The sequence below is a fragment of the Mirounga angustirostris genome, unplaced genomic scaffold (assembly GCF_029215605.1).
Source record: "Mirounga angustirostris isolate CCGP_5_RB_7025 unplaced genomic scaffold, mMirAng1.0.hap1 SCAF_8, whole genome shotgun sequence".
In the NCBI taxonomy this organism is placed as follows: Eukaryota; Metazoa; Chordata; class Mammalia; order Carnivora; family Phocidae; genus Mirounga; species Mirounga angustirostris.
Window position 1 is genome coordinate 110877264 of NW_026991716.1, and position 25803 is coordinate 110903066.

General features: G+C 39.7%; 1 protein-coding gene across 2 annotated transcripts in view; it reads right to left on the reverse strand.

Moving 5' to 3' along the window:
* PTPRK (protein tyrosine phosphatase receptor type K) overlaps positions 1-24608 on the reverse strand; it is a 556644-nt gene extending 532036 nt beyond the window's left edge. Inside the window, exon 1 of one of the 2 annotated variants that reach the window (XM_045865517.2) lies at positions 24242-24608. In XM_045865517.2, the coding sequence (XP_045721473.1) occupies positions 24242-24338 (97 nt within the window). In that variant the 5' untranslated portion in view covers positions 24339-24608. The remainder of the gene's footprint in view (positions 1-24241) is intronic. The other variant, XM_045865516.2, reaches the window with a different exon arrangement.
* Between the last annotated feature and the right edge of the window lie 1195 nt (positions 24609-25803).

The following is a 25803-nucleotide window of genomic DNA, read 5'->3' on the forward strand; positions in this document are numbered from 1 at the left end:
TGTTTAAACTCTGTCTACCCTAGACTGTAAGGACCATAATAAAAGGTTCATGCTGAAAAGGATCATGTCCTCAGTCCCTAAAGCATGCTATAGTGAAGGTGCTTGACATATCTTTAAGGATTCACTGAGGGACGCCTGGGTGGCTCAGTCATTAAGCGTCTGCCTTTGGCTCAGGTCATGATCCCAGGGTCCTGGGATCGAGCCCCTCATCGGGCTCCCTGCTCAGCGGGAAGCCTGCTTCTCCCTCTCCCACTCCCCCTGCTTGTGTTCCCTCTCTCGCTGTGTCTCTCTCTGTCAAATAAATAAATAAAATCTTAAAAAAAAAAAAAAAAAAGAGTGTACTTCCTATACACTCCAAGGAAGAAACCCTTTAAGGATTCATTGAAAATGTCCTCCAAAATCTTGGAAGAAGAAGCAGACCTAATGAGGAAGTCTCATCTTAGGGTCCAGCAATGAGAGAGTTGTAAAAAAAAAAATTCCTAAATCTTGAGGTAGAAAAGTAGCACAGAGAGGTGGCTGGTCCTAAAACACTATCCAGTAGTAAAGTGGAAAACAAAGGATATAAAAATTATAAAATTCTACCTATGCTTGTTATTTATTAAAGAATTTATCATATATTTGGGGTACCTGGGTGGCAGAGTCAGTTAAGTGTCCGTGGTTTCAGTTTGGCTCATGATCTCAGGCTGGTGAGATCAAGCCCCATGACCGGCTCCACACTTAACAGAGAGTCTACTTGAGATTCTCTCTCCCTCTCCCTCTACCCCTCCACCTCCCCACCCCGGGCCTCCCCCCTTTCTCAAATAAATAAATAAATCTTTAAAGAAAATTATCATATACTTTATATCCTGACAGTTCCTAGCTAAATATACATATAGTTAGTATTTAAAAAATGATTGTTTTTTAATGTAAAATATTAGGCCAGAATGAGATACTAGAACTTAAATTTCATTTAGGATCTTGGGATGTAAGACCAGGTCTGGAGGTTCAGATTTAATGCTTCGATGGTCTTATCCTAGAGGATCAGAAAGACGGCAATCTTTGAAATAATATAACTTCCTTCAGCCTGACCATGAGTAATAAAATTTTAAATTACTATCCTTTAAAATCCATTGTATTTTTAATGTATAAACAAATATTGTATAAACCAACCTTAACTGCTTCTAGATTTATAAAAAGCATAAATGTGACACAAGGTATGATAATGAACTAATAATGATGTCAGGTGACACTGTCAGGTGTGGCTTGTGGAATTGGTCTTTTTTCTCATCATGTTAAGTGTACTCTTTAATCCTCCCACTGTCAGTTTGTTCTCTATAGTTAAGAGTCTGTTTCTTAGGGGGCACCTGGGAGGCAAGTCCCACATCAGGCTCCCTGTTCAGCGCGGAGTCTGCTTCTCCCTCTGCCACTCCCCCTGCTTGTGTTCCCTCTCTTGCTGTGTCTCTCTCTGTCAAATAAATAAAAAATCTTTAAAAAAAAAAAAAAAAATTTTTTTTTCTTTCTCTCTTTTTTTTTTTTTTGGTGGAATTGTTCTTATTTTATAAAATTATAAACAAAGAAGATCCTAGTTTCCCTCAGAAAATTTTATTCAAAATATGTTTATAGTGCTTGAATCACAGTGAACTAAAGAAGGCCAAGGTGGCTCTGGAATCAGTAAAACATTAAGGGTAACAAACATTAGGTTACTTACAAGCTAAAAAGGGTAACAGCCAAACAGGATAACAAAATAACTCTATACCATAACCCTCCCACATACACAGTAATAGCATGTGATTAATCACTTATAAAATTGCCTTGTATCAATTGTCAAAATTGGAGATGGCTGTGTTCTATACTACCAGCAGCTAAGTTTCCACTTCAAAGGGACAAAATAAACATGCCAGTGAGAGTCAGTAGCAGAACACTAATCTTAATATTGATAGTTTTAGGATTCCAGGGAATGAAGGAAACAAGTAACATTAAAAAATAAGCTCCATTTTAAATATCTTTAATTATCCCTGGCTATACATTAAAAAATACTTTTAACACCAACTAGACAGAAATAAAATTGCTCTAAATACTTGAGATTTTTATCTTGCTTTGAAATGAGTAAAAGTAAAATTTCACACTTAATCACGTAAACATCAAAATGAGTTATGCATTTAAATATCTCAGCGTTCTTGTTTTGACCGAATTCTTCCCATTTTGCCCTCCTTTATTTCTTACTCAACACCCTTACACATTCTCTCCCAATTTTTATTCAACCATATTTTAATGATCCCTCTTCTCTTAATTTGGATCTAAAGCTTATGTGATTACCACTTCCCAGAATTTTTTTTCCCCCATAGATGCAGCTAAAACATAAAGTAAAATCTCATTATCTGAAGGTGGGGTAAGGTCATTCAGTGAATTATTTTAAAATCTGAATTGCAGAACATTTTTAAAAGAATATGTTTTTATACTTTGAAGTATTTTTTTCTAAGAGTAAATTTTTTTAACATGTTGACTAACATAACTCCTCTAGAGATTTTTTCTCATGAATAAGTAGGGATGCTTTGCTATTAGCATAGGGTTCATACCTGAAGTGTGAAAAAGTAAAACAATTAGTTCTCTTAGGACCGTAAATAAATCCCCTGAAACTGTAATCATCTTATTTCCTTAACACTCTCTGTCAGGTTGTTAAAAAAAAATAAATCACAGCCTAGCTTCCATTCCAAGGAGCCTAAATTCCAAATTATGGACAATTCCCAGTTTCAAAACAGATCGTCATCTCAACCTGGGCTCCTGGACGGCGAGGGGCCTTCAGCCCTGCTCCTCCCACCAGGGCCCAGGGAATCTGCATTTGGGGTACTTCTTTGAGAAACCTCAGCACTGGGAAGAACTCTTGCTCTTCCTGCCCACTTAAACTAACCAGCTCCCTCCAACCCACTGGGGAGACATTTACTCTGTTCAATAAACAACACTTGGCAAAGAGCCTTCCTCTACCTAATTTGCATCCCAATATCCTCCTCTGCTTTTCCTAGGACTACATTAAAGGGCTGCTGGAGAACAGAGGCATCAATGCTCCTCTGTCCAATAACTGCCTGTTCCTCTGTCTAATTATGATAATGTTATAACTCTAAGACTTCAGGATGTACGCTGATTTATGAGGTTATGCCATACTGACATATGGAATGCAAAATATGCATATTTTTATCATTATATCCTGGAATTGGGCTACAGAATAAATATGGAATAAAAACATGTATCTTAATGAGAAGTTTGGCTAGATGGGCACATAGATAGAAAGATGAGAGAAAGAAAGAAAGACAGAAAGAAGCCAGGCAGAAGACAGACAGCTAGCTATTTTACTAGCTTTTATTTATTGAAATACCTCCACTCACAAGTTGTACAACCAGTTGAAGGTTTCATATTTGGTTTTTGTTCCATGGCTGTTGTTTTTCGTTAAGTCTTGGATATAGATTTATTCAGAATTTTTTAGATGTTCCATTGAGGATCACCACTGGTATTTTTTTTAATCAAATTTTATTTACATAGTGTTTTCTTTTAAAATCAAGATGCAGGCTTATTTGAAGACAAATGGGAATAATGAGTATGTACAGGTATGTCCAAAGTACGTTTGCCTTCTGTTGTTTTGTCAAGAGTAACACCAAAATAGGAAAAGTAAATATAAATAAAAATCATAGCTTCTTCATTCACCACAACATTCTGTCATAAACAAGAAACAAAAGCTATAAAAGTACCCAACAGGAGTGATCTCTACTCCTGAAACACTGGATTGTAAACTTTTGAGTTTGAAAAATACTTTTTTTTAAGTGACATCTACCCCCAGCGTGGGGTTCAAACTCACAACCCCAAAATCAAGGATCTCATGCTCTACCGCCTGAGCCAGCCAGGTGCCCCCTGAAAAACACTTCAAAAGATACTTAATCCAATCATCTCTAGTCAAACCTGGTAGTCAATTAGTATTTGAAGAGCCAAAGGGAAGTCATTATAATAATAACTTACGTTTGTATAGATCTTTGACGGTTGAAAAGCATATTCACATAAATTACCTTATTTGAGCTTTAAAACCCTCTAGTGAGTATGGTAGTGGTATCATCCACAAACTGAGGATAAGGACACAGACCAGGTAAAGTAAATCACTCAATCACCAAATTAGGCAAACCCCATGTTCTTTAGAGTACACCAAAAGTGCCACAACATAATAGTCGAAGACTAATCTTGGGAGTTTATAAACTGTGTGACCTTGCACACACCACCCACCCTGGGTTACTTCATAGGATTATTATGAGCATTATATGAAAAAGTGGGGTGCTTTCCCACTTTTTTGGTAAGACCCACAGTGAGAAATTCATTTCACGCTGTGACTCACTGCACAGAAAAAAAAAGATATATAAATCTATTTCATTAAAACCAAAGTTTCATGAAATAATACTTCCTCCATGGTATGCATGCCTATTTTTATTATTGTTGTTATATTCTCTTCTATGTCATGGGTTTGTTTGTTTTTTTTAAGCTGTCTGCTACCTACAGAACTGAATTCCATACCCACAAAAATGGGGGGTTACATGCAGTTTGAAAACACTGAACTGATGCTTATAAAGTACTTAGTCCAGTGCTAGACCCAGTAAACACTAAAATTTTAGCTACTGAAAATATTTTTGAAAGTTAATGTCACTATAGGTTAAGGAGCCTAAAACATTAAAGAGGATTTTTTTTCCCCTTGAAATGACAGTCTAGAAAAGACATGTAAACAGCCCAGAAAAACATACACCAATGGCTTCAGTTCCTGACACAGCATCAGGTAAAATCCTAATGCCCACGCATTGTTGTGTCATGTCATCAGGCTTCAACAAAGAAGAGGCTAGCAAGGGGTGCCTGAGTGGCTCAGTCAGTTAAGCATCGGACTCTTGATTTTGGCTCAGGTCATGCATGATCTCAGTGTTGTGAGAACCTGCCCCGCATTGATCCCCGCATGGCGCTCCATGCTGGGTATGGGGCCTTCTTAAGATTCTCTTTCTCCCTCTCCTTCTGCCCCCTCCCTCCCTTCCCTCTCTTAAAAAAAAAAAGAAGTGGTTAAGACAGTGGGAAATGAATTACAGATCTTTATCAGGCCCTGATGAACAAACAGTGTTGCCACAGAAAGTAATACTAAGTAGAAGTTGTCTATTAAAAGCAAATGCTCTAAAATGGTTTGTTCTAGATAATATAATCATTTGATTACCTCAGAAAGGGGGGTAGGGGAGGTACTTTCATTTCAATCACTGTGGCCACTATTGGTAAGCTTTCCAGACTTACGAATTACTACAGTATACCTAACATAATTAAATCTTCTATTATGCTTAGCTAATTCAGTCACCATTCTGAATATCAATTAATTACTATAGTATTATAGGCATAAAAGTAAGAGACTGAGTTTAACATTTACTGATCCCAATCATATAGTAGGAATTCATTTATAAAGTAAATCCCTGAGAGTTTATGTTAACATATGCTTCTTTCTTATAACCATGTTTAAATGCAGCAAAACAGAACTTCCAGCCAATTTAGTACTACACCTTTATTAATAATACTAAGTAATATTTGTCTCTATCTCTTCTCCCACTTGGTTTCTTCAAGGAAGAGAGACCACTAATTAAGAATTAAAATCTGTATTTTGTTTTGAAGAAACGAGGAAAAATTTTTATGAAATCTAGTTTTAAATTGTAAAGTTTGGAATGCTTCCAAATTCTTAAAATTGTCCTTACGAAAGGAGAAAAGGTGTTTTTTTTTTCCAAATATGAGATGAAAATTTTATGTAAGATATACAAAGAAAAGTCATATAGAGAGAAATCTATTTTGCCAAAATAAGTCACTTGGGAGCCTTGTCAGCACTTTGTCATTATATTACTAAACTTAATTCACATACACACACACACACACACACACACACCTTCCTACCAAAAGGGGGAAAAAAAAAAAAACCATACATACACAACATATATACAATCTGCCAATTTCACAAAATATCTTACAATATACTCCCTAAGTATGAATATCTAATTTTTAGACACCATCTTCCTTATGGGCAGAGCTTAACAAAAACATATAGGACACAAGAATTTTCATTTAGCACTGTAAATACTGTAAGAGCATGTGTTAAAACAACATTCCACTTGTATGCGACACTGGGAGAGATTAAAAGATGAAAAAGAATTTTAGATAAGTAAAATAAATCAGAAGTAACTTTGGCAAACAACTGATAATTCAGTGGGAAATAACAATAAAAGATCATTAAATCAGGAACTCAAATATATTTAAGAAATATATGCCTTATATTAAAAAAATGTAGGTTTTGTAGATGTTAATTTCATATACATCAAAAAAAGCCCATCAAAGCAACAATGTAAAACACACTGGGAGGCAAATCCATTCACTTTCACTGGCATGTTTATTCAAATATTTCTGCATAACTTAAATGTTGGGTGCTTTGTGGGCCACAGTGATATATTACTATAAGGATTACATAATAATTTTAAAGCTCTGTTGGTTGGAAACCCACCACCTACTGTGTAACATTCTGGAAAAGATGGTGCTTAGCATGAAAATGTACATAATTCAAAGGCATTTAAAAACTTACTTAAGTATACTTAGCAGGCTGTTAAGTTAACAGCCCTTAATGAGAGTGACTACTCACACCAGCACTTATGACCAAAGATATTCACCCTGTGCAGTGAAAAAACTTCAATTCAGCAGGAAAACAGTCTTCTTAGGACTTTTCCTGAGAGTAGATTCCATAGCGGATGGCTCCCAAAGCCTTCTGAGGTCAGCATTTCCTTTCTATGAACCTAAGCCTTTTTGGAAACTAAATCCTCGCTAACGGGTTTCAATGTGAACTAGTCTTTCTCACACTAAATTCTGCTTTATTGGGAGAGTGTTATCAAAAAGCCTCATAATTAAAGAGGATTCACTCACTGCTACCCATCACACCCATATCCAAGATTATAACGCACTGAGTGGTGCACTAGGAGCCAGCCCATACCAGCTCCTGACCATCAACTGTTAAAATTTCCAGTAATTTTGTCAGCCAATTGTTATTCAACAGCCATTTTCAAAAATTAAAACTATCTAAATTTTTTTAAGATTTTTATTTATTTATTTGACAGAGAGAGAGACAGCGAGAGAGGAAACACAAGCAGGGGGAGTGGGAGAGGGAGAAGCAGGCTCCCCACTGAGTAGGGAGCCTGATGAGGGGCTCGATCCCAAGACCCTGGGATCATGACCTGAGCCAAAGGCAGCCGCTCAACCGACTGAGCCACCCAGGTGCCCCTAAAATTATCTAAATTTAAAGTTGAATAAATTATAACTAAAACAGAGGTATTAACTCAAAACGCATAACTTCCTAAATATTTTACTACATTTTACTATTACTATATTATCTTTATGTTTTGAAGTTACTTACTTCTCTTGTATTTGTATGGTGGAAACACTACATAAAGATGTGCACAAAAATGGACAATCATTCAATATTTGGTAAACGTAATTAACATGAAATGAGACAAGAAATGAGACAATCTCTGCCATACACATCTTATTGAATGAAAAAGCCACTAGCTCACCAGCCTCTTTAACTCTAACAGGGATCCTAATCAATCAATGTCATTTGTCCCAACAAGGTATTGCCAAAAAGAATGTGCTAATAATTTAGACTGGCATCACCTATTTTAACACGCTCATAAGGATGTTATATTCAAGAAGCTGTCATATAATGTTCAAGTCCATTGCCATAATGCACAAAATAGATATATCCTTTTCCTCATTGTTCACATAAAAGACAATGCTTGAGGGGTATCTGGCTGGCTCAGCTGGAAGAACATGTGACTCTTTATAAAAAAATAAACTTAAAAAAAAGACAATGATTGATCTAGCTCTAATTCCAACAATTAATGGGAGTGTTAAGAACTATAAATCTCCACCTCAAAGGAAACCTCATAACTGCTTTCAAGGCATGGCACCTGAATAAGTAACTGCTGGTAGGGCATCCTGCCCTCCATTCTCTCCTACCCTTTATTTGGTCATATTTGAAGCAACATGAGATACTTTTTTTTTTTAAGAGAGTGAGCACAAGTGAGTGGGGGTGGGAGGGGCACAAAGGGAAAGGGAGAAAGAGAGAATCTTAAACAGGCTACATGTCCAGCACTAGCCCCACACAGGGCTTGATCTCAAGACCCTGAAATCATGACCTGAGCCAAAATCCAAAGTTGGACGCTTAACTGACTGAGTCACCCAGGCACTGCAACAACATGAGATACTAAAATTACAAGCTTTTTTTTTTTTAAGTTTATTTATTTATTTTAGTAATCTCTACACCCAACGTGGGGCTCAAACTCACAACCCCGAGATCAAGAGTCGCACACTCTTCTGACTCGGCCAGCCAGGTGCCCTGAAAACTACTGTTTTTATTTTTATTTTTTTAAGTAATCTCTATGCCCAACATGGGGCTCAAACTCACGACCCCAAGATCAAGAGTCACATACTCTACAGATTGAGCCAGCCAGGCATCCCTATAGTTTTCAAAAATGCGCTGCAACTGGGGAAGTTTGTGGTATAATTATGAATATGTGATGGGGGTGGATAAAGTGCCTCTTTCTACTGGTATCCTGATTCCAAACTGTGAGCAAACTGTTGAGAGACCCGGAAAGATCTTAAATGGATATGTAAGTGAACAGCACGGTAACTGTGGGAAATCCAGAGTACTATCCTATAGATTCCTGTACCTAAGCTAAAGGAGTGAACAACAGCCCTCAAAAGAATTTCCAGTCCTCACTGGGATCTGTATTTCTGATAAGAATGAGCCAGAGATCTACTTTGCAGAATCTAAGCAAGAACTCAAAGCACCTGGATCCTTCTGGATATATCTGCTCTAACACTCCCTGGTTATGGGTTTCTCCAATTTCCTCATGCCAAAAGACAAGAAGCCAGTCTGAACCACACTGGTTAGAATTTACAGTTCCTATGTGTGTATATGTGTGGATAGATAGATACATAGATACATAGATACATAGATACATAGATACATAGATAATTTTTAAGTAGGCTCTACACCCAATATGGAACTTGAATTCAGGACCCTGAGATCAAGAGTTGCATGCTCTACCAACTGAATCAGCCAAGCACCCCAGTTCCTATACATATTATATTTAAGTATACTGTTATATAGTGTTTCCATTCCATTTATAGGTCTGCCATCCTCAATCTTTTTCCAATTCAGTATCCTTTAGGTATTTGTTGTAACTCATATAAGAACAAGTCTGCTTTCCAAATAATGGCTGGGTCATGATTCTGGAGCACAAAACAGGCAGTCCAGTATGCATCCCCTTTTTTGAATGGTTCCATATTTAAGTTTACATATGCTACAAGAGTTTCTTTTATTGCTATTTTATGCTTCTTTTTATTAAGACTATGAATGTGGTCAAATGCATCAAAATGGCATCTTAACAAACTTCTTAAATGGAGAGGAGCTTATGAAAATACCTTCTGCCACCATAATCACAAAGACTTATGTTAGTAGGAACATCCAGTCAGGATACAAAAATCACATTATTATGGTAAACTGAATATTATAAAAGTATTTACGTCAGTGAGATTCAAACCTGCAGTGCGAAGAGCTTCTCTGATAAGAAAGTTGACAGGAATTTTTAATTATATCTGGAGAGCAAACATTTTCATCAGTGTAACTCAAGAAAAAGGGAGTTTTATTTCAATTAAAGCTAGAAGAGGTACAGTAAGAAAGTGAGAATATAAGAATTCTAAAGCTTGACTGTAACATAAAATCCTTGTTGAAGTTTAGAGAGGCTTTCCTCTGCAATGACTGGCCACAGAGCAACTCTGGAACTGAGCTAACAACCATCAAAAGTTTAGCCAGACCCTCCAGCCAGATGCCAGGATTCTAAAATGGCTTTTCCCTGTCGACAGTGGCTTGAAAAAGTCTTGGGGCTTAAATGGATTTGAAACTACCTGAGCTATGGAAGATTAAATATCAACAGCAACCTTCAAAAGAAAAACAAAAACGTTATCTAGAATTCACAGGGAAATAGACGTGCCAGTAATTCATTTACTCAGCATGTGTTAAATGCCAATGGCACAGAACAGATGCCTTTCTCTCATTCTATAACCTTTGGAGAAACATTCTTTAGGAGCTAAGGAGGAATCCCTTTATCTTCTGCTAATGCTTATTTTTTTTTTTTTAAGATTTTTATTTATTTATTTGAGAGAGAATGAGATAGAGAGAGAGCATGAGAGCGGGGAGGGTCAGAGGGAGAAGCAGACTCCCCGCTCAGCAGAGAGCCCGATGCGGGACTCGATCCCGGGACTCCAGGATCACGACCTGAGCCGAAGGCAGTTGCTTAACCAACTGAGCCACCCAGGTGCCCCTCTGCTAATGCTTATTATCTCATTTCTAAATCTGAGTACTGTTCCTAGATTGGACAATAGTATCACTGGGCTGGACACTTCTTGAAGTGGCAGAGATTTCACTCCTCAACTTTCTGCTAAATGCCCATTTTAATCTTATTCCCAAATTAGAGTTTCTGTATTTTTACCTGAGATTAAATCTGTCCAGGCAGTAAACATACTTGTTTCAGGAATGCCCCAAATTTCCCACCTTCTCCAACCTGGATAAGAAATGTTAAATGCATCTTCCAAAGATTTCTGATATTTATACCTAAAAGTTAATGCTTCTGGTACTCTCACTCTACATATGTAGATTTGGGGTTTTATTTGGGGTTTTTTTTTGGTTTTGTTTTTCGTTGTTTTTTGGTTTTGTTTTTTTTGTCATTCAACCTAAGATTCTGGTTCTTTAGGAATCAGTATAAATTTGCCACTTATTTTCATAAATATTGAGTGATATTCTTTATAATGTTTACTGTGGTCTTTGTTAATCAGGATACTGAGTTATTTCAGGCATCCTATTATCTACTGTCTGCTGGTTTTATTTTAAAGTAAAAGATACTGCAGTTTTTTTAAAGATAACAGCCTGGGATAAGATATTGTGCAAACATGGGTTAATTTGGTCCACTCATTAGGATGATGATAACAAAAGCTAAAGTGAATGAATTTTATTAATGTATCAGGCACTCTTTGAAGCACTTTAACTCAATATTCTTCAAAAAAACATCAGGACAGGTAGGTGACTGGTATTATCCCATTTCACAGATGTGGTGTTGAAACTAAAGGAACATGGTTAGCTCCCATAGCAAGAAAATGTTGGAACCAGAATTCACGCGCAAGCACAATCAGGTTCCAAAGTCTGTGATCGTAACCATTTCACTATATATTCTGTACCTGGAGATCAGCATTCCAGTGTCCCTTGCTTAAATATAAAACGGGCACAAAATGTTAGTGACTCAACCAAATTAATATAAGTTTCTAAATTCGGGGGCTCCTGGCTGGTTCAGGTGGTGGAGCATGTAACTCCTGATCTCAGGGTTGTGGGTTCAAGCCCCATGTTAAGTGTAGAGATTACTTAAATAAAACCTTAAAAATAAAATAAATGTTCTAAACTTTAATTTTTGAAGCTTGGGTCTATGGAATTTGGGATTATTTTTCCTCAGAAAAATGTACACATCCAAAATTACTTCTCTCCTTCATTCACATACTGCAGGTCATTTGGGTCTCCTCTGATAACAGAGGTTCAAAATCCCCATTTCCTGGTAGAGCAACAGGTATATTTAAATGACAGTACTGTTGCCCCCTCCAAAATGAATGACTAAAGCACTAGGAATTGAACTTGCCTCTTCCAGGATGCAGGCGTAAGGACAGTCTGGGGATTATCTGAGCCCACTGGATTCTGGACTGCCAGGCCTCTGCCAGCCTCTGGCCTCCCTCCCTAGGGGCTGCCCACTACTCGGGACAATGAGCTTCCCTGAAGCAGCAGCAGAGAGAAAGAAGGGTGATCAGAGACTAGAAAGGCAGTCGATAAACAGCTGTAGGTCACAGCAAATACGAATCCGCAGCCAAACAACCAGGGCCTCTGCATCGGAACGCTGTGATTGCCCATTTACATATAAGCTGGATGAGGCAGCCCTCCAACCTTCCTGCTCAAGTTCCCAGAGGGAGAATAAGTGACTGTGAGCCTCTAGAAAAACAAATGTGCTCTCTCCTCTGCCCAACTTGTTTACATTTGCTTACACTTCCGATTACTCAACTTTTGGGAAATTCCACTTGATGGAATTTTACTATCATTGCAGCAAATTTTTGCATAATGCTTTTTGGTAGGCTTCTAGCTTTTTGTGTGTAGACTCAGGATCTGGAAAGATTGCTGACACACTGGATTCTCCCAGGCAACTTCTAAAGTAGACCAGCATATTGTGAGAGACAGCCTGCACTTTGAGATTTGCCAAGCCATAGGCAGGGGTATGGTCAGTTACTGAATAGCCCCAGGCTTCACCCATGACCTCTAGATGTGAAGCTATGTAAAGATTACCACTCCTTAATAGTCATAAAAGTCACATATACTGCCGAAGTTCAAGGACAATGCCTGGCTTACTTGCCAGCTTACCCAAGACCTGACACAGCATTGACACTTAGCAAATGTTCAAAGATAGGCAGAGTGGAAGAATTAAATAAAGACATACAAACCTTAACTGAAACACGCTCTCGCCAGCTAGGCACACCAGTTCAGATATCAGGAGCATTTTCTATTTCTTCATGAGAATACTCAAAGGAAAATCTATACTGTACATTAAACTTGCTATATATGATTACAGCCCTTAAAACATTTGGTTAAAATTTTTTCAATAAAAATATTCCATAATCATGTAATCTTTACTAACCTATTTGGAGAAAATACAAATACTATTTGGTAGCATTACAGAGTAAAGTTGACTTATAGAGAGAGAAAATAAGTATATAGGTGAAAATGAATCGGGGGGTACATTTTATGATACATAATAACAAATTTACTCACTGTTCACAAGAACGTATGATACCACCTTCCCCAAAGCTTAGACATGCAAACAGATATGCAACGTATAACTGCAAATATACAAAGCATCTACTGGTTTCATTTCCATTGTTCAGCATATTATTTTTGCCTTCAGCAACAATTTATCAAAAGTTATACTGCCCCAAAAATAAATTACATTTTTTATGGTAGTTTAGACGTTAAAAAATACTTTCACATATATTTCAATTTTACCTTTCGAAATTGTCCTACTGAGTAACTGGAGAAGATATTACAATCACTCTTCATTGTAATATTCCCATTTTAATGATAAGGAAATTAAGGATTCAGCAAAAAAGAATTACCTCCAAATCTCAGTGCCAGAAAGTAACAAAACTAAGACTAGCACACAGTCACATAGCAAGTCCGATGCTCCATGCACTGAATGGACTCTTCCATAGATCTCTAAAGGAACCTTTTGCTCTCTTTGAAGCAGGTCGCTGCCAACCACTTGACCTCATATATTACCTAAGTACTTAAATGTCAGTTTAGATAAAGGGGCAATAATGGGCCAACCCTAGATAGCACTCTGCCTCAAGCGGCCAGGTTGTTAGGCAAACCATTACAAAACTCATCATTCAGGAATCACACACCTGATAAGAATATAAATAAGGGGTTAAAAAAAGTCACAGAGAAAGCAGGCAATACACAGGGAAGAAAATAATAATTCAGGAATTTATTTAAGATAACACTCAAAGGTGCATGAACAGACACCTCCAGTGACAGAAGCATGCTCCAGTCAATAAATCTTCCACACCACTGTCTTCACCCCTGTGTTGCCAGGCCAGCTGCTCTGTCAGAGAGGTGCATGGGCATGACACTCTGGTCTAAACTGGCACAACCACGTTTGAGGCCCTGGTCTTCAGTCACATTCAGCTTTAGGCCACCAGCACAGATGTGTAACTAACACAGGCTGGATAAACCTCTCCTTGTAAGTGGGGAAGGCTGGGCAAACACCTGCTACTTCCCTACATTTCATTCATTATCGAGTATCCCAGTTATCGTATAGCAACTCTTGAATATCCCATGTTGTACAGATATGCATTATAAAGTTAGGCAGCAGAGGGGAGAAGATCAAAACTATAAACAAGTACACCTTCACCTCCTGAGTTTTTCAAAATTAGTTTTCAAAGTGAAGAGTGACTAGGTTCTATTTCTCTGTGTCAATTAGCATCATTTATCACAGCTTAGCTTACCCACTGGCTTCTATTAAAAATAAACAAATGCATGCATGCAAATACCTATTCATGTACATATGTAGGATATGTAGGATAACTGAAAACCAAGCAGTTATCTAAGATGGTCTCTTTTATTCACAGACATATTAATTATTATCACCTCCTATTTGGACTGTAATTTTAATTAAAGCCAATCATTAAGTCAGGTTTGCATTTGGAAACATTGTTTTAGAACTTCAAAATACAAACCAAAATAATTTTTTTTAAAGATTTTATTTATTTATTTGAGAGAGAGAATGAGAGAGAGAGAGAGCACATGAGGGGGGGAGGGTCAGAGGGAGAAGCAGACTCCCTGCTGAGCAGGGAGCCCGATGTGGGACTCCAGGATCATGACCTGAGCCGAAGGCAGTCGCTCAACCAACTGAGCCACCCAGGTGCCCCAAACCAAAATAATTTTTAAAAAAGCTAAATAATTAACTACCTGTATAAACTACCATTAAGCAAAACAATGTATATGTTGGTGACGATACTGACATAAAAAATAAAAATCTTGAATTTGAGGGGTGCCTGGGTGGTTCAGTCAGTTAAGCGTCCGATTTTTGATTTCAGTTCAGGTCATGCTCTCAGGGTCATGAGATCGAGCCCCACGTGAGGCTCTGCACTTAGCGTGGAGTCTCCTTGAGATTCTCTCTCTCCCTCTCTCCCTGCTCCTCCCCACCACACTCTCTCTCTCTTTCTCTCTAAAATACATAAATAAGTCCTTAAAAAAAATCTTGAATTTGAGCTAAGTTCTTCCAAGCTGTATGACTTTGGACAAGTGATATCAAATGAAGGGGTATTAATGTCTAAAGTTCCTTTCAGCACTTAAAATTCTGTGAATTTTTAATGTTGGATTTATTTAATACTGAGGTAAAGAGAATAAAATAATGAAAATAATAAAATTCATGGGGCGCCTGGGTGGCTCAGTGGTTAAGCGACTGCCTTCGGCTCAGGTCATGATCCTGGAGTCCCTGGATCGAGTCCCACATCGGGCTCCCTGCTCAGCAGGGAGTCTGCTTCTCCCTCTGACCCTATCCCCTCTCATGTGTTCTCTCTCATTCTCTCTCTCTCAAGTAAATAAATAAAATCTTTAAAAAAAAAAAAAACAATAATAAAATTCATGCTTTAAAGCATGGCTTAGAAGATAAACCAAAAAAGAAACACTTCAAAAATCATGAACCACTGATCTTCAAGGCACACAAAACTGCCAGGTGCAAAGTACCTCTTTCCCCTCTTCCTCCGCCGCCCTCTTCCCCTTAGAGACTAAGGTTTAGGTCACTATGTCTTAATGTTACTACTTAGTGGTCCAGAGCTGGGAACCCTCTGATGCAACTGTCTTTTCCTCACCATATACTTTCTTCCCCGTCAAAGGATGCACCCCGCTTTCTTTGCTTTTACTTCTCACGACTTATTTAATTCTATCTTGAGCAATCACACTGTAGTTCCATTGTCTTTCCAGAACTCATCCCCAGATCTGTTGATAACTGATGGTTTGATCCATGGCGCCCCCATCAGTCCATGTGACCTGAGTGAGGATCTAGAGCTGAACCCAGAATTCTAGTCAACTAAGCCTATCAGTGCACTTACTTCCCCTCAGCTGGAGTCTCTGAGTCACTGAATCTAATCAGAGTGAACCTCAGGGCCTTCGCCGGTGCAACCGCCACATAAAGTACACATTTTCATACTAGACTTGAACCGAGAATCTTGTGGTATGGGAGCTGCCAAAGCTACCATGCTCTACATGGAGCCTAAGAATGAAGCTCCTGGAGTGCCCCACAGGGAAGCTGAGCGGGCAGAAAGAGGTCATATCCCAGTGGAATTATGTGACCTCTAAGTCAAGTTGCACCCTGATGATCGGTTAGGAGAGAAAATAAATTCCTCTTTTGTTGTAACCAGTCTGAGTTGCATTTTCTGCCAACATGCAACCAAAAAAAAAAAATGCCTAACTGCTACATATATGTATATATTCAATAATGAATTTTGGCTTGACTAGTTCCTCACACTGTCACCTGAGGCAAGTTATTACTTAACCTCTCGAATCCTCAGTTTGCAAAGCAGAGAGGATTCCAATCTTCAAGGATTATCACGAGGATTTAAATTCACGTGAAACATGGACCATAAGGCCTGTCAGGTCGTAGGCACTCAGTGCATGGCAGCTCCTATTGTTGTTTTTGCAACTGCTCTTCTCCAACGTGTGAGAGAATAAATGAACTTAATTACTGCTGACAAGAATAAAAGTAGAAGTAGTACAAAGAGAAAGCTCTAAAATTTTTAGTGAAATTAGAAAATGTAACAAGTCAGATTCTTCAGCCTCTAAAGCTCTTTAAGATGTTTGGAAGTACCTTTCTGGGTTTCTCTCCATCGCTAAGCTCCACTCAAGCACTGATCTATCTACAGTTAAACCTCTTCCTTTAAACACCAGTGTCTAGAATAAGTAAACATGGAGATCATTGATTTATAGTTTATTTATGAATCCAGCAACTATATATTTTGTATTTCAAACAACACAGGTTAAGAGACTTTCATTTCCAGTCAAACGTGCAGAGAATTCTGTTGTGTATTTCCCCAAACTCCCGCTCCCAATATTATAATTCAACCAACTATTATAGGTTAACGTTAATTTATATTTCTTGTTTTCCATTAGTCTCTGCCATAACCATGTCATTATGCCGGTATATTCTGAATCGCTAGTGAATGGCAAAAACAAATATAGCAGTCGTGATTTAATCAGAGACTTCACTGTTAAAACAGCCAGCCAAAGTAGACACGTTTAGAATAGTAAATGGGTAACAAAACACACTTACAGGCTCATTAATAAGAAGGCAATTAGGTCTTCTGGGAAAATTCATTTTCTAAAAGAATGCTAAAGCAAGCTATAAAATGCAAGTAAAATTGTGTTTTGACATGAATACTGTACACTGTCTATTACATCATAATTTTTCTCTTGAGAAAACTGACAAGAATCTGTTCTTAAATATGAGCACAAAAGATAGTAAAAAGAACACCAGTGATATTTAATGCATTCTACCTAACTCCCATTCATTAAATTTGACTGTCCTATAAATGAGCTCCTTATTACAAAGATCCTTATATTACACTCAGAAGAAAAAGAGAAATATAAAACAAGAAACTGCTTCTACTATTATTACCAGAGGGAATATCATTTCCTGTATCAACATATCAATATGCTAAATAAAAATTATTGGCCTGTATCATGTTTGGTTCCTTGATAATATCTTTACCTTTAAATATTCTCACACAACATGTTCATAGCCAAAACCATTTAGCCTTATTTTTATTCTCTTATGAAAATACTTCTTTCAAAATCTGAGTATTCTTTCTAAAAAGTGAATAGTACTGTTGTTTTGATGTGTCTGGGGCATTAAATTATAATTAAGTAAATACTGATCAGAAATATAATTCCAGGGAAATTTGTTTCATATTGTAATTAATCCCTTCACAATACTCTTAAAATTCTACAGTAAAGTGCATGTGACAAATCTTTTCAAGCTGAGCTTTCTTTGTCCTAAAGCAGTGTTTCTCAAAATTACATGTTCAAGCAAATCACCTGGAGATTTTATTAAAATGCAGATTCTGAGTCAGTAGTTCTGAGAAGAGCTCTGATAAGTGACCACAAGATCATCACAAGTTCCCAAGACTGATGTTGCTCGTCCATGGACCACATTCAAGCAGCAAAATTCTAGGGCACCTTGGAGTTGATGAATCCACTGACCATGAGGCAGTCAGCCATCAATCCCTAGGTGGGGCTTCCTCTCTACTCTTGAATTTGTTGAATGACCTAAGGCGAATCATATCAAGGAGCTGTGGCCGTATGAAGCAGCTGCTAGGTCACCCCACCACCCAACAAGGATTACGGGAATTTCTGCAGCTGGTCAGCTGCTGCTCTGGATAGGGTTTGGAGAATCAGCCTGCAAGCAGCTGGTTAAGGAGCAGGCTGCATTGGGAAGGGTTTATAAAAATAGACACCAATCCGGAGGAAGATTTATTACGTTCTCATTAAAAGTATAGTACAACGTATTATATACTATATAGTTCGTTCATCCATTTCAGTTTTTTCATCTATGAAATAGGCAAAGTAATTATCTATTTGCAATACTCTTTCCAAAATAGAAGTACAGGAGTTTGACTCCATCTGTAGATGTCCTTAGCTTCCTTCTCACCCAAACCTTTGGACAATGAAGTTCTATCACTGTTAAGATATGTATGTGTGTGTGTGTGTGTACAAAATACATATATCTTTCAGCTTTCCCAACAAAATAAATGCAAATAAGAACTCACCTAGACATTCTTTTATTTGGCTTTATTTCTATCTGCATTCCTCTTAAGAAGATAATTCCTAGAATGACTAACCTGTAGAAAAATTCAGCCAGCACTGCCCTGCTCATCATTTTTATTACCAGAGCTCTACAATCATATAAAGTGGAAACATGGATTATTTCACTCAGGACTACTTAATTTGCTCCTAAAACAATTGTAAGTGACAAAATAAGCCATTCGTAATTTTTATGGATTATCAACACACAGCCGAGAATGCCAAAAACTCCAAGCAGAGTTAAGTGGTAAAATGGCAATGTTCCACAACAGGATCGATACGGTCTTACACCCTGAGCCCAGTGTTTTCCCAGAACCTCAACACTCTGCAAAACCTCACAAAACTAGGTTGAATTATGTATGTTCAGTTTTTATTACTAAAATATTAACTACAAAAGAATATCCCATAAGACTACTTCAGGGAAAATAAACATCCCTCTCTCAACAGAATCTTCATGGAACTAAGAAAAACTCGTATGTGGAACAAAGTTTCCCTAAGAGCATTGCTCATAAAAACACATCTCTCCTAAGATAGAGCTTAAAGTTTATAAACTATCTACCTCCAGAGTTCTCACCGCTATCAAAGATTCAAACACGTTTTTTTTTCCATTTTTTCCATTTTCCAAAGCATAGTTGTATATAACTTATCTCACTCATCTCAAAATAACAGGCAATATGGTCCTCAAATGTGTTCTATCCCCACTTACAAAAAGGAACTTAAAGTCTGTCTTCCATTCAGAGATACCTAAGCACAAACACTCTGTGACATTAAAATATCATTTCATCGATTTACAACTTTATTTCTGGCTTCAATTAAAATTAAAATTAGCCTGATGGACAGACTTACTTACTCTGTTATCAAATACCAGTTTAAGACATCATGAACTGGGAAGATATCATCGTTCAGTAACCATGATAAACAGCATGAGTTTTGGTGAAAAAACAAGTCATGTTCAAAAGCAATTATAACCTTTTTAGACAAAGAGAAACACCACTTGATAACGGAACACAAAATACATATGATCAAAGGATAAAGTCTGAGAGGAATACACAGAGGGAAATTTTTACATCTACAGAATAAGAAATGAATGTGTTTGGACAAAGGCAAAGGCTGACTCCAATAAACAAATCAAAAATAAGGTACTTTTTTCCCCTCTTTAGAAAAGTAAATAAAAGATCAAACACACACACACACACACACACACACACAGAATCCTAGTGTTCTTTGTTTTGTCCTTAAGAGCAATCTGTAAACTCTCTTGATGTTTCCTGCTCTCAGTCCTGCAGCAATCCTCTTCCTGCCCTCCATGAAGAGCAAGTAGAGGAAATGGGAATAGCACAGGGCAGATGAGGACAGCATTTTCCATGCCTCTAGAAGTATCCATATTTAGCATGATTTACACTGTCTTTAACACCACCTTGAACAGACCTAGATCATGGGACTTCAAAAGCACTGGTAGGCAACAACACGGTTTCTCTATATAGGACCCTTATCACATGAACTAAATGTTTTTTAAAGGCCATAAAAATGTGTAGTAAACCATCACTGGTAGAAATATGAGATTTGATGGGAAAACTGGCGTTCACTCTGCATAGTGGTTGAGTCATAGTTCCAGTTTTTAAGAACATGTCCAGCTATTTAGGAGGAACAAAAAGACTGTGATGTTGGCTATGTGCATGCGGGCTTTGTTGTTGCTAAAGAGGAGTGGGAAGGAGTGTGGGGGAGGGGCAGGGCAGCGGAGGGGTTGATTTATTTTTCAAATTCGCGTTTATGAGTACAAAGAGAAGAGCTGTCAGCAGCACACATGCCAAGCCCAAATAGCAGCCAGACCTGCCTCTTCCCGTCTGGGTAGGCCAGACACAAAACGACATCTTGCAATCTAGGAAAATCAGCAGAGTCAGATGTATGGAGAATAGTGAGAGAAAAAACAGTCCTGGAAATGTCCACTTATATACCATTACTAGTGTTAAAATTTATAGTTTTAATGAATTGAGGGACTGAGCGATTCTGGTCAATCAAAACCAGAAAATCGGCGCACAAACCTTGAAACAAGCTGTTTCTGATGTATTTTCCTAGTAGGTAGTAAGTATGAAAGAAATTAACTTCACATACAGAGACATCAAGGAGTCAGACACCAGGAAAGTGGCATTGTTTAGATGAGTTGCAAGGTCCTAAGGGATCAAGTGAGTGCACACTTACAGTGTGACATGCCAGGAACTAGATCAAGTGAGGATCTTGAGCTGCATTTCCAGGCTCACATCATACTAGAGACACAATAGTCCCTCTCTAGGTCATTGATAAGACTGCATCTAAAACGCTGCATATTTTTTTCTCCATACTCTGATGAAAAAGCTGAACAACCAACAGTTGAACAAACAGCTAAACAAATGACTATATATTTCTTCTATTGTTAGGAATGTTAATAACGACTCTTCCACAGGTAGAGCTCAAATAACAATTTACATGAGGTAAGCAAAAAAAAAAAAAAATTAAGGATAATTTCTCTCACTGTACTGATAAAATTAGAGTCTGGCCAATCTAGGATGTTTATGTTTAATAATGATTAAAATGAATGACTGGCAGAGGAAACACACACACACACACACACTCTCTCCTGAACAGCCTGTCCTCACTAGGCGAGTGTGGGAGCAAGCCAAGGAGACTAAAGTCAAGGCACTTAGCTACCTTAATGTATGACGCCTACACTCCAGAGAGCTGCATAATGCTTTACAACTTACAGTGCCAGTTCACATAAATTATTTCATAAAAACCAGGTGGAAAGGTTAGGACAGGTATTATTATCACCATTTTACAGATGAGAAAGCTGAGTTTCCAAGTAACTTCTCTGTGACTGGTTTTGTCAGGCATCTGAGTCCCAAGACAGAAAACTGTCTTACGTTATAATATCAAGAGATAACAGCTACACAACCCCATGAATGTCAGTGCATCTTTGTGCTTCTATTCCTCAGTTTCCCCAGGTAGGACACTAGTATAATTTTAAGTGAAAGATTAAGCTAAAATAACGCAAGTTGATATTTACAGGCTGTTCTGGTTTTAAAGAGGCTCACCATGCAGCATTTTTACACTTTCATTCCAAAAACTAAGGAAAAAGTCCCAGTGATAAAAATATTATTAAATTTGTGGTTTAAAGAGAGAACACTGGATGAGTATATGACATATCCAACAATCCTTAGTCTTTCAAAATTTGCTTTTGAAGTGTACTACATTAGAAACCACATCATAATATCTAAAAGTGGTAAATTGGCCTTAATGGATGTGATTTAAAAGACCTATTTAACAGGATATTCAAAAATTTGAATATATATTTGTTTTAGACTTTTAAAGCATTTTATTCAAATTTCTCAAAAGAACTAAAAGTTCATTATTTAAAGTAGAATCCAAGAAAAAAAAACAGCAAGAAAGAAATACACCTTCAATCTCTGAATTTATGTATTTACAACAAATCTGACTGCCATAAAATCTGATGATAGTAGAATACCAAGTGGCTTAGGATAACCAGAACACGAAAATGTTTACAAAACAAACTTTTAATTCATGGAGAAAGGCAGATTCACAATCTGACTTTAAACAGGGGGAAAAAAGCATGCAAATCCTGAATGGCAAAATTTTTGAGATACAGTTCTACAAGAATTGCATTTATTAGGACTGCACATTCTCTTACTTAAACATAACTGAAAGTCAAAGGTTTCACTTTGTCACTAAAGCAAAGCCAGGCATATTTGGTAAAATTACTTAGAACTGGATGTCTGAGAACGCAATTGTTCATTAGCGATATCTAAACTCCGGAGATCAGAAAAGCTCATCTGCACATTCTGTTGGAGGGAATTTAATACCTACTAAAGGGTAAATAACATTTGAAACGAGAAATATAAAAGTTTCTTTACTGCTGAAAATATACCCATCCGCTGTTGAGACGTTAATAGTCGAAACTCTTGAATACATGTAAGTCTAATGATGCAACTGGTAGAATTCAAACTTTCAATTAACCAAGTACATGCCTTTTGAAGCACAGGCTCTCGGTGCAGCGACAAACACTGTGCAGAAATCAATACCCACTCTAATCTGCCTGCACATAATGACTTACATCAAGCACGGTTCCAATACCAACCGGCATGATATGTCAGAGATGCATTCAGTAGTGATGCTTACTCCAGAAAGAATTAAATTAAGCCATCGGATCACTCATTGCATAGATCTGTTGTCCTGCATACATCACCAATAGACATGGCTTTCCTCTACACGCTGCATTTCATAATCTGCTTTAGAGCACAACACATGCTGCCACCTGCATCTGCGGTCTAACTCCTTTGATAGCGTTCTACGGTGGGGAAGAGGGGATGTAAGGGAAATAAACATTACTCCCGGTCACAACAATCTGAGTTTATTTCCAGGAAACAGGGCAGCCACAACAAGGAGAGAAACTGACAGGCGCAAAGTTAAGTTCGTTCTCCGACCCTGCGGCCTCAGCCAAGAGCGCGGCTGTCACTTTCCCGGTGTTCTCCGTCACCATCCGCACCAAGACCCAGGGCAGCAGATGCGCTTGCCAGCCAAGCTGAGCTGGGTGGACTGGCCAGAAAAGTTGTCAGGACCCGCGAGCAGCAGACAAGCGCCCGGGAGCCCGCTCCCCAGCGCCCACCTGGTGAAACTTCAGAGCCCCAAGAGGAGAGAACGAAAGAAGCAACTAACAGAAAAGAACAAAACTGGAAGGGTAGAGGACGGGACTGGGAGAGACGGGGTTTCACGGACTTCTGTAAGTGGCTTTACCAAGAACCCAAAGAGCCAACCTACAGGAGCACACCACCCCTCCCTTTGTACTCTGCCGGCTGTCGCTCGCAGCCCCCATCCCCGAGGCGGGCTCCCCCGGAGGAGCGGGCTGCCTCAGCCGGGGTCAGGCTCCCCGCGCCCGGCACCCAGACCTCGCTGCCCAGGACTGCTCGGTGTGCGTCCTTAGAATCATATTTCAAAACATCTTCAAGCTCCTCCAGCAGACACACGGAACCTACTCCACGCAGTGCCCTAACGCACAGGGCAAAACCAGGAGCAGCCAACACTGGGGGAGGAGAAAGGGACTGGGGGAGGGACGGGGAAGTAGTTAGACAATAGTCAAGGGAGGTTATTCCCGGGACAAAAAGCACCTGGCAAAGCGCGCCGAGGTCAGTCCCTGCCAGTCTCCACATTTCTGACAATGGCTTCCCGGGCGGGAGTGGGGGGGGAAATAATTCTTTTTTTTTTTTTTCTTGAACGCTCTAGAGGCAAACAGCAACAAGCCCGCACCACTAGCAACAGGGTAGCCGTTCCCGAGTCGTAACTACTTTTTCCTCCCTCTTCCCCAGCGTGGTGCAGCGTGCGCTGGACGCGGAGGCTACCAATTTCCCAAGAAAAGCAATGTCTCCCCACACTCCCGGGCAGCCCTGCCAGCCCTGGCCCCGAGCGAGCCTTCGAGAGGAACAATGGGTCGCGGAGATGAAAGTTACCTGAGCCAAGTGGCGCCCAGCCCGGTGCCCCGCGTCCCACCTAGCACAAACTCTGGGGACATCTCTCCCTCTGCCCTGTGCTCCCGCCCGGGCCGCGAAAGCTTCCCCCGAATCGTTGCCCCCCGGCCCTGGCGAGGAGCCGGCTCCAGCCCTCGCGAGCCCCGGGCCGGGGAGCATTCGTCGGGCATCCGGACGCCCCCCTCCAACCCACACGCCCACCTTCTGGGCCACTCACCTGCGGAGAACTGGCCGTGGGCCGACCCCAGGGGAGACCAAGGGGAGAGGAGCAAGAGCGCCACAGAAACAGGCAGCGCCGCCGCCGCCGTATCCATGTCGACTTTGGGAGAAGTTTCAAGCAGCTTTGCAAAGCGCTGCCGGGTGGATCGCAGCGAAATCCACGACCGAGGTGCCAGCCGGGCCTCGCGGGACGAGGGCGGGAAGTCCACAGCCGCCCGCCGGCACTTTTTCCTTCTTCGCGGTCCCCAAACTACCTCTGGGGCGCAAGCGTCTCCCGCGTCGCCGGCCGGCCGCGGCGGCAGCTCTCCATGCTCAGCGGAGGCTGCTCCTGTTAGTCAAGAGTTACTTTGCTCCGGGAGGGACGGGGGCGGAGCCGGGGGTGACGTCGCCCTGCCGGCCCCGGTAGCTTCTGAGGAATGTAGGCTCTGGCGCGGCGCCGCCGCCTCCTGCCGGAGAGACGCGCGCCAGCTCCGGCCGCGCGCCTCGCGCCGCGCGCCTCTCGCCGCCTTTGTTCGCCGCCCGCCGCCGCTCGGGGGAGCGGGCGGGAAAGCGGACCCGCGCCGTTGGCTACCCTGTTGCAGAAATCGGAGTTTGAGATGCGAGTGTTTGGTAAGCAGTGTGGCGGGACCACAGAGGAGGAGCGCGGAGAAAGCCCCAGCGCCCGAGCAGAGGCGTCCTGGGCTCCCCTGTCCCCGCGGTGGAGGTCCCACCGGAGCGGATGCCGGTAGGAAGAAGCGGGAGTGTAGGGAAACACCCACCTGCACTGAAAACTCACTGTTCTTTATTCCTGTAATAAGGACTAAGACACCCCACCCCCACAGAAAACTTATTGTTCCTTATGATATAAAAATAAAACTTGAACCAAAATAAACGTTCGGTAACTTTCCAGTGGGAGCAGCTGGCGTGTCTCCTTTCTGGTTTATTTGTCATTTGCCGAATATTTGGCTTTACGCTCTGCTTCGCTGACTTTGCTTGTGGTTCTGAAACCTTCCGGCCTCTTTCTGCTTCTTCCCTTAGGAAGAACCTAAGAACTGCATCAGGGTTTAGTATCTTTTCCTTTCCCACAGGTCTGCGGGAGTAGAAAAAAAGGTTTTTTGCTATGTTTTTAATATCTAATAGGTACTTAAGACAGAAGTATTTAACGAAAGGACTTTACACTGACAATGAAAACGGCAACGAATGATTTCATCCGGAGGAAAATGATGCTCTATTATGACAGTAAAGTATTTTACAGTTTGCTAGTTCTTCAGCAGCTTGAAGTGGTTTCACCATATGCCACATTTACTTGCTTCTGTGAACAGACTATTTGGTTGCGCAGTATATCCATTTTGTAAAATTTTCAAGTAAAATAGATGTGGTCACAGTTGAATAGATATTTTTATTAAGAATTTTAATGTCATATATACAATTCCTAGAACAATAGAACCTATTGATTGACATCTGTCAAGTACTCATATCTTTAGTCTTTGTAAACAACACAATGTGAAATTCAATTTAACATTCATATAATTTATTTACCGAGCCATGTATTCCTCGCTATCAATGACCAAGTTTATGATA